The sequence below is a fragment of the Ranitomeya imitator genome, chromosome 10 (genome assembly GCF_032444005.1).
Source record: "Ranitomeya imitator isolate aRanImi1 chromosome 10, aRanImi1.pri, whole genome shotgun sequence".
NCBI classification, from domain to species: Eukaryota; Metazoa; Chordata; class Amphibia; order Anura; family Dendrobatidae; genus Ranitomeya; species Ranitomeya imitator.
In genome coordinates this window covers 36,178,038-36,187,221 of record NC_091291.1, presented here as the reverse complement: position 1 = coordinate 36,187,221, position 9,184 = coordinate 36,178,038, and the positions used below count along the sequence as shown (strand labels likewise).

Genomic DNA, 9,184 nt, shown 5'->3' with positions numbered 1-9,184 from the left:
AGATAGGAATATGGGACAAACCCTTTAAATATCCAATCTAGAATGAGACTATAACATAGCAAGATATGGAAACAGTACGTTTGAGATTACTTTCTGTATACCCTGAACATTCACTAAACATTATTGATATGGGGTCATACCTTCCAACTGTCCTGGATTCACCAGGACATTCACAGATTTAGAGAGCTGTCCTGCCGTCCTTGGAGGTTGACAGTATGTTCTGGATCCAGCTGTATCTTTGTCTTGAGAACATAGTGGTGGAGCGAAGAGCCGTCAGCTCCCTGCTCCACCATCCAACCTGTAAGTTCTACCTAAGGATCGGCGCGGGAGGAGTGATAACATCGCACCTAAGACACCTGCTGAGATGAGCCTCACACAGCATAGACAGGTCCACTCCACTCACCGTGGGAATGGGGCTAGGTGACTTTATTTTAGACTTTTCTGAGTGGAGGCATCATAATGTATGAAGGGCATTGTGAGGAAATCGTAATGTATACGAGGGGGCAATGCTGGGACATCATAATGCGTGCTGTGATGTTTTGTAGTACGTGTCCCTCTTTCCTGTCTTTCAAAGTTTGGAGTTGCTTTGCTCTGATGAATTGAATAACTGCTTAGTTATGAAGTTGTGACATTACTTTCTCCCAGATATGTGGGGGGGACTTTTCATTATCATAACCAACCAGCTGAAGCAGCTCTTGGCTTTTGGCCAAACATCCACCTGGGGTTGGTCCCAGCAAGCAACAGAAGAATGAGGTTCACGAAATGGTAGTTACCACATGGATGGGGCTGTGATGAATCTGAGTAGTCATCGATAGAGGAATAGAAATCCGAGGTAGAAAAAGTTGAGGGCAAGGATGAGATGAAGAACAGGTGGGCAGCGTTAGAGGCGTTTGTATGGCAGGTAATGGAGCACAGGGTGGGCTAGTCTTACCTGAGGAGATGTGTTTCCTACCATGTGAACTCAATTTGGGTTATAAAGACAGATCATGACACTTCACCAGCTCAGTGACATCGGTTCTTTTGGTTTTGACAAACTTAACACTATGGTGGCTTATCAGTGGGCAACAGAAGTTGGTTATGCTCCCATTTAGATGAGTGTGGATGTTCTCCGAGGTTAGTTTTATGTGTTTTTTTTGGGTTGTTCGGCAGTTTAATATATGCCATCCCAAATTTATGGTTAATTGCTAAACATCTGCTGGATAAAAAGTGAAAGTACTTTACAATAATTATAGATACTTTTATTTAAATTAGATTTTTTTATTAAACATTTATAGGTGTTCATAGGTGTGCACCTATGAAGAGTAGAAGGATCAGGCTTTGTCTTGGGGAAAGTGGACTCCAAGTTGTTTGCGAACCTCTTCCATTATGGTGGCCAGAAGTTCACTATCGGCCAGGGTCATCAGTGGACTTTCCTTTAATCCTGAAACAACAGAAGAAGCCATTAGAGCCTATTATATTGGACATATCAGTGGAATGTACGGAATCGTGGTCAATGGATACTACCTTTAATCAAACACTGGCGTACGTGTTCAGCTTCATAGCTTAGTCCTGTGCTGTTTGTAAAGTGCATGAACTTCGTAGACTGCGGGAGAGGATATCTGGTTTCTTTACCATTTAAGATTATTGCGGTGGGACACCACATGCACGAGGGAACCTAAGGAGATCATACACTGAGATACGATCTATGTCAACAGGCCACATTATAGGTCACAGGGGTCTCTCGGGAACCATTTTCATCCATCTTACAACATATCCAGCAAAGTGATAAGACTTTTGTTATGAGCAGGTGTAACTTGTTGGCACAGTGCTCAATCGGTCAACAGCCATCTATCCTGACTGCTCCATATATGTGGACTGAGGATGCATGCATTTTCAATGGGCTCTGAGAAGTAACCTACTATTAGATACCTCTAGTTGTGGTTTAAAACAATAGGATCTGCATTGTAGTTCAACATGACTGATCCTTCTCTTCGTGACGTCATCTGTGTAGTAAGAACTGGTTGAACCTCGAAGATGAGGACTCTTGCACAACAAACCTTCCTTGTATTTTACTTTTTAGACCTGGTTTTAAAAGATAGATCTTCATCTGATCTCGCCGACACGTTTACCAAGAGCTAAGGGTCTGAAGTCTGAAACAAGTGCAACCACTCTTCCTAAATATTAATGGGACTCTAACTACCAGCCCATTCTTCTCAGGAATAATAGGGGTTCCAGAAAAATAGTCTTGACCTATTATATGTTTATCACCCATCTTGTTGATGGGTCTTTAGTGTTAAAAAAGTTATTTTAGGGTAAATCATTTAATGTTAGGAGATAGTCAAACCCTATGGAGGCATCAAGGGACTGTGAAATTCTAAGAAACATTCATTCAATTTCCTCAAACAAAGACGTTACAACTGAATCTACAACAAAGGCCTACCTGAATCATGCCCGTAGAACCGCCAATGGCAGCCTGGTTTGGCATTCCAACCATCATAGTGCACGTGAGGATGGCTTGTCTTTTGCCGGGGTACTGCAGAATAATAGTCACAGTTTCATCAACCCCTAAAAGATAAGAAGCAGTGAGCGACCATTGCAGTTTTTGTAATGAATTGTTGTTCTATGTAGACGTACCAGTCTCATATAGAAAGCCTTTAGCTGTCACAGACTCTGGCTTTTCACCATTGAATACCATCAATGCAAACTGGAGACAGTAGCAGCCAATGTCCAGGAGAGCTCCACCACCCAGCTCCTTCTGCACCGCCCGGGAAACATGATATTGGTTGGAGCCAAATTCTGCCCGTACGACTTTGATATCCCCTATGGCCTTCTGGGATAGAAGAGTGCGGATCTGCTCATACACAGGAAAGAAGCGACTCCACATTGCCTAAGGTACAATAGGAAATTCTGAAAATTACTAGTTGTCCTCTCCAGCCAAGTTGCCCCAGTTTCGATATCCATGCATTGATAACATCCCATGTTGTAGAAAGTCAAAGGATTAGCCGAAGCAAACATGAAGAACCCAGCTCAGTGAACGATATTAGAGGGAAATAATATATTGCTGTTTTTGACTGATCTAGGGGTGCTTTTAATGGATCTTTTTATCCATACTGAGAGCAATACATGAAGTTGACTAACGCTAGTTCAAAGGTCCTGGTAAATGGGCCAATGCAAACTCTACTGGGGTGAGCAAAAGTTAATATAATTGTTCTGTCCGACAATGATTCATTTTTATTTTGCAAGCAAAGATCTGATCATCGTTTGCTCTCTAATCAGTTGATAGATGCCATGCTTACATGGGTCAATGATCAGGAACCAGCGTTCTGCTGAATACCTCTTACACATAAGATGGTTCACCGATTACCCTAAATTGGTAGGTTCAGCCAAAGTCGAATGTGTATGACCACCCTCAGCTTGTGATCTTCATTAGAGACAGAAACTAACGTGAATAATGACAATCTTTGTACAACGCTGTAGAGTATATTGGTGCTATATGAGAAACAAAAAGTACCTCCATAAAAAAGACTTTGTGTTTCCTTGCAGCTGCAATCATCTCTCTAACCTCTGATGAGTTCATGGCCAATGGTTTTTCACACAAGACATTTTTCTTGTGCTGCAAAAACATCAGCACTACTTCTCGATGGACTGTATGCAGCACACCAACGTAGACGATATCTGCAACATAGAATAGTTATGGGAACGTTGGAGCCTGTGGTTTTCTGTAGAGTCTTACCTTGTGCCAATGATGGTACTATACTGCTCATGGTCAAAGGGAAACTCAGGGCAAAAAAAATAGAGATGAGCGTATCAGTTTGCGGAATCATTGTTCTATCAATTGATGGATGAAAAGCCCTGGAATCCGCCTCCTATCTCCCTGAACCTCTGGTTACTAGGCCTGTTGCAACGTCATACATGTCTACGATGACACTGTGTTGGCCAAACAATTTGAAGAGATGTCAGGCATGCCGTCAGTTAGGTTGTGGTTTGCAGGGCTTCCATTCGGCTGTCTTGGACTACTAACATGGTCGCTAGACTACGGTTCTAAAAATTGATTTATTTTTTTTTAGGACCATCGTTTTACTAATCAACAGCCTAAATATATTCTGCTTGGTGAAATGGAAGAATGGCCTCTTGTAGAGATCAGAACAATGCTACATTGTGTCCAACACCAAGAAGAGACCGAAAGATGGCTGCTTCTCCTCTTTGCTGGGATTGGCATATCTAGCACTTGTGAGATATCAAACAGAGGTCATCCTAATTAATTTATGGGTGAATATCTATATTACCATATAACAACAGTGATCTATTATGCCAAAAGTGGATGAGAGAAAGTTGTAGGTACAGCTGCTTTTGGAACTGATCTGTCCTTCCAACACCTTGTAATCATGTGCCAGTCATCACTAGCACTCATGTAGATGACAGAAAACTGGACAGTCTTGAAAGACTGATGTATGAAAGTTTTCATCGATCCACAGTAGCCTGGATGTTTACCAGCAGGGGAGGACTCTTCCTTTCAGATGTCACAAAGGTTCAATGCTATATGAAGTGCTCTGTCCTGCACCCCTGCCCAGTGCACATTGATGTCCATTATCGCTGTATTTCTTTTAGCTCCATGGCAGAGCAGTCCCTCACCAATATTTGGGTCAGTGGCAAGTTCTTCATACGAGCTGTAGACCTTTGGTATATTGTGAATTTTGGCAAATTCTTTAGCGCGTTTCAGATCTTTTGCTGCAACAGCCACAGCCTAAAGGGAACAAAAATGTGGAGAATTTAGTATTCAATCTGGATGTTGTGTAGTGAAACATTACACTATTGGTTGCATGGATCCTGCCTCGTAAAAGGTCACTTTAGTTGTTTGTCGGTTAATTGGATCATTTATGCCGGCATAAAAATCATCTGTATTGGCCAGAAAGATGGTGGATGTGCTAAATATAGCACAATCTTGTCAATCCATCTTCCCTATCACATGATATCCTCTGTGGCCTTCATCACTCTGAGCTGGGGCATCTATAGCTGGGTAGGCCTCTAACCCCCACCCTCCCTTATCCTCCCTTCTTTCGAGGTACACTCTGTCCGTATCTACTCTTCCTCTAATCTCCAAATGGCTGTCATTTACCGACCACCAGGCGCAGCCATTGCCTTCATTGACCAATTCTCCACCTGGCTTCTTCACTTTCTCTCTGCTGACATCCCCACCATCATAATGGGTGACTTTTATATCCCTACTGACACCCGCCAGCCAGCAGCCTCCAAGCTCCTGGCCCTTACCTCATCCTTTGGACTTACTCAGTAGTCCTCCACAGCCACCTACGCAGACGGACATACACTAGACCTCATCTTCTCCCGCCTCTGTTCCTTATCTAATCTCACAACCTCTCCCTTCCCCCTATCTGACCACCATCTACTCACCTTCTCATCCTTGTCCTCCTCACCCTCCCCCTATGTCCAGCCACTACCACATCCTTACAGAAACCTTGCACACCTAGACATTCACAGACTCTCAGACTCTCTTCTACCCCTGTCCTCCATATCTTCACTCCATGACACGGACAACCACCGCTTTCTCCACCCTCACATCAGCCATAGACTCAGTCGCCCCTCTCATGCATGGCAAAGTGTGACAAATCAATAGGCAACCCTGGCATAACAACTTCACCCAAAAACTCCGACAAGCATCCAGGGTCGCAGAGCGGCGTTGGAAAAAAACACACCTGCTAGGCGACTTCACTGCTTTCAAACAAGCTACACTTGCCTTCAAATTAGCCCTCACCTATTCTAAACAGACCTATTTCACAAACCTTGTATCTTCATTATCATACAACCCAAAACAACTGTTCAGCACATTTAACTCTCTCTTCCGCCCACCACTGCCACCTCCAACTCCCCTCATCTCTTCTGAGGAGTTTGCCACCTACTTCAAAAACAAGATCGATCAAACAAGGCAAACCTTTACTGTTCCACCACCCCAACCACTCCATATACCAGACCTCTGCCCTTCCCTAATAACCTCCCTCTCCAACATCACTGAAGGAGAGCTTACTCGCCTCTTTTCTAAATCGCACCTCACCACCTGTGCACGTGACCCCATCCCTTCCCACCTGCTCCCCAACCTCACTAACATGTTCATTCCAGCCCTAACCCATCTCTTCAACCTATCGCTATCTTCTGGTACCTTTCCCTCTGCCTTCATACATGCCACCATCACACCCATCCTCAAAAAAGCTAACCTTGACCCAACTGCTATGCCCAGCTATCGCCCCATATCACTGCTCCCGTTTGCTTCCAAACTCCTTGAGCAGCATGTCCATGCTCAACTTTCCTCCCACCTCTCATCTAACTCTCTTTTTGACAACCTCTAATCTGGCTTCCGCCCCCACCACTCCACCGAAACTGCTCTGACCAAAATAACTAATGACTTACTCACAGCCAAAGCTAACAGACAGTTCTCCATCCTCCTCCTTCTCGACCTATCCTCTGCTTTCGACACAGTCGACCGCTGCCTACTGCTACAGATTCTTTCTTCCCTTGACATCAAAGGCCTGTCCGGTATTGCTTCATACCTTTCCAACTGCACATTTAGTATTTCCCACTCCCACACTACCTCCTCATCTCGCCCTCTCTCTGTTGGGAGTCCCTCAAGGCTCTGTCCTTACTTACCATCCCTACTTTTATCCATCTATATGAAAAATGAAGGAAAGATAACACGGCACCACTACTGTTTGAAAACCCAAAATCTCCACAGCTACTTGCCGCTGCTGTGCCGTATATGCCTGGTAAAAGGACACTTGGGTGCACTGTTTCAGTAATGTATAAGTGCAAAATGAAGAAAAACAGAAGTGCACTCACCGGTCCTGAAAAACACCAATGCTTTATTTAGAACATGTGCAGGTGACAACAGGGAGAACGTGGACAGAAAGGACGACGGCCGTTTCGCGCTGCCGCGCTTCTACGGGTCCTGATGAAGCGCCGCAGCGCGAAACGGACGTTATCCTTTCTGTCCACGTTCTCCCTGTTGTCACCTGCACATGTTCTAAATAAAGGATTGGTGTTTTTCAGGACCGGTGAGTGCACTTCTGTTTTTTCTTCATTTTGGATTTATGCATCTATACCCTTGGCCTAGGACAACTCATAAAGTCCCATGGCTTCCAGTACACCTGTGTGCAGACGACACTCAGATCTGCCTCTCTGGCCCAGATGTCACCTCTCTGCTGTCCAGAATCCCGGAGTGTCTATCAGCCATATCCTCCTTCTTCAACTCTCTCTTCCTAAAACTCAATGTAGACAAAACCAAACTCATCATCTTTCCCCCATCTCGCGCATCCCCCCTACCTGATCTATCTATTACGGTAATCGGCATCACGCTCTCCCCGGCAATTGAAATCCGCTCCCTCGGGGTAATTCTCAACTCTGCCCTGTCCTTCAAACCTCATGTCCAAACTCTTGCCACCTCCTGTCGCCTCCAACTCAAAAGTATTGCCAGAATCCATCCCTTCCTCAGCCCACAATCTACTAAAACTTTTCAATAATAACAACAAAGCAGTGTTCACAGTGGTAGTAGAGAGATAGTCGTGAAATAAATAAATAAATAAATCTGAAGTAAATTACTATATATTATCTGCTACTGATAAGCCGGATCAGTGTAAAGAAAAATGGACAGTCGGAGAATTATCAACCAAGGACAGAAAAAACCACCCCACAACCGACCATAAGTCCAATCCAATATAATTTTATTAATATAAAGTTCTGATAACAAGAGAGTACAAAAGAAGGGAAAACCAATACAGATATAAATTATGGGCCACAGTGTCTCAATCTAAATGGTATAGGAAAATTATATAAAAATTATACACTATGGAAATCCTGAAAACATGAGTCCGTGAGGACTGGAGTTTGGGAAACACTGGCCTAAAGGGAAAAGGTTCTGAGGACGTAGAAGAGGTTAAGAAAAAAAAAGATGGAGGCGCTTACCAGCATTAGGTCAGAAGAATATAAAAAATGTTTCGAACAGTGGAAAAAACTTTGGGACAAGTGCAGATCAATGTGACTATTGCCAACTTTTGTAGACCTCACCTGGTGGTCCTCAGCCGGCAGGGTCTGTAGAGCTACCATGAAGTCATTGCTTATCTTTCCTGCAGAACAGATGCCCCATTTTGTGGCCATTGCAGCAGAAGAAATCCAAGCTCCTCAGATCCAGCGAAGATTCTCACATCACCTGATTACTTGGCCTTATATTGTTGGAAGATGGGAGGCTCTAGTTTGCCACCAGTCAAATTTTAGCTGATGTCACAACCCAAGACCCGACACGACCTGCACTTGGTGGAGTCAGCAGAGGGCGCTAAGTGGATGTTCTACATGTTTTACTGTGTTGTGAAAACACTGAGACAAAAACTTTATTTCACTTTGTATTGCTTTTTATGTCATCAGTATTGTGTAAGAAAAAAATGCAGAAGATGTAGAAAAGACCTCAACCGCTTAAAACGTAACATGGAAAAACCCTACAAATGTTCTTCTGCATTACTCAGGTTACTGATACATTTACACATAAATACCAATCTAATATTTGGTTAGGTTTAATTAATTCACATTCTTATTGCTGGGGTATAGTAGTGTCCAAACACGTCATATTACTGTGTCTCCCGTTCTGCAACCCCAAACGTTTTTACACATTTGGAATCTTAAAGGAGAACTATACTTTCTAATAACTTTTTAGAAACTGTCCTGTGTGTATACACGAAGAATAACACTATTTCTGGCCATTCTATAATGTATATCCTGCATTTTCACCAGTTCTCCCCTTTTCGTGTTCTATCTGTAATTTTCAGTTGACTCTGAGCTGGTGGTGGGTGGAGACTAGCTGCTGTGATGCCTCCCACATAGAGAATGATTGCTGCTCTTTTTTCCTTTTTTAGCACACAGAAAGAGAATAATTGCTGCTCTTTTTTTTCTTTTTTAGCACACAGAAAGAAGCAGCATCAGGGTGAAGGAAATTATGCAGCCCTACTGAGCAGTGTAGATGTGAATCCAGCTCTGGGTTAATATAAATTAATTTCTAGAGAAATTGTAGCAACGTTCTCTTACTCTGACTGTATCAGTGCCTTTTAATCTTTCCACCGCCCCTCCTCATAGACTTCAATATGCTCTGTAACCTGACGCGTCACTTAGCTGGCAGTCCGTCTTATGTTGAGTAAAATGGATTTGAGCTGTT

At 43.4% G+C, this 9,184-nt stretch overlaps 1 protein-coding gene across 1 annotated transcript; it reads right to left on the bottom strand.

The window, feature by feature from the left end:
- Positions 1-1,216: 1,216 nt before the first annotated feature.
- Positions 1,217-8,236, bottom strand: LOC138650944 (trans-1,2-dihydrobenzene-1,2-diol dehydrogenase-like). The gene is made up of 7 exons (XM_069740831.1): positions 8,050-8,236; positions 4,612-4,723; positions 3,491-3,654; positions 2,614-2,866; positions 2,420-2,544; positions 1,504-1,654; positions 1,217-1,420 (listed from the first exon to the last, which is right to left on the bottom strand). The coding sequence occupies exons 1-7, from the start codon at positions 8,137-8,139 to the stop codon at positions 1,311-1,313; spliced, it is 1,005 nt and encodes a 334-aa protein (XP_069596932.1). The 5' UTR covers positions 8,140-8,236; the 3' UTR covers positions 1,217-1,310.
- Positions 8,237-9,184: the final 948 nt, after the last annotated feature.

Excerpts from the sequence above, each read along its gene's own strand:
- LOC138650944 (XM_069740831.1), bottom strand. The coding sequence starts at position 8,139 with ATGGCCACAAAATGGGGCATCTGTTCTGCAGGAAAGATAAGCAATGAC. Across the intron at positions 2,545-2,613 it reads AGGCTTTCTATATGAGACTG|GGGTTGATGAAACTGTGACT; the intron begins GTACGTCTACAT and ends CTTATCTTTTAG. Across the intron at positions 1,421-1,503 it reads ACGCCAGTGTTTGATTAAAG|GATTAAAGGAAAGTCCACTG; the intron begins GTAGTATCCATT and ends CTGTTGTTTCAG.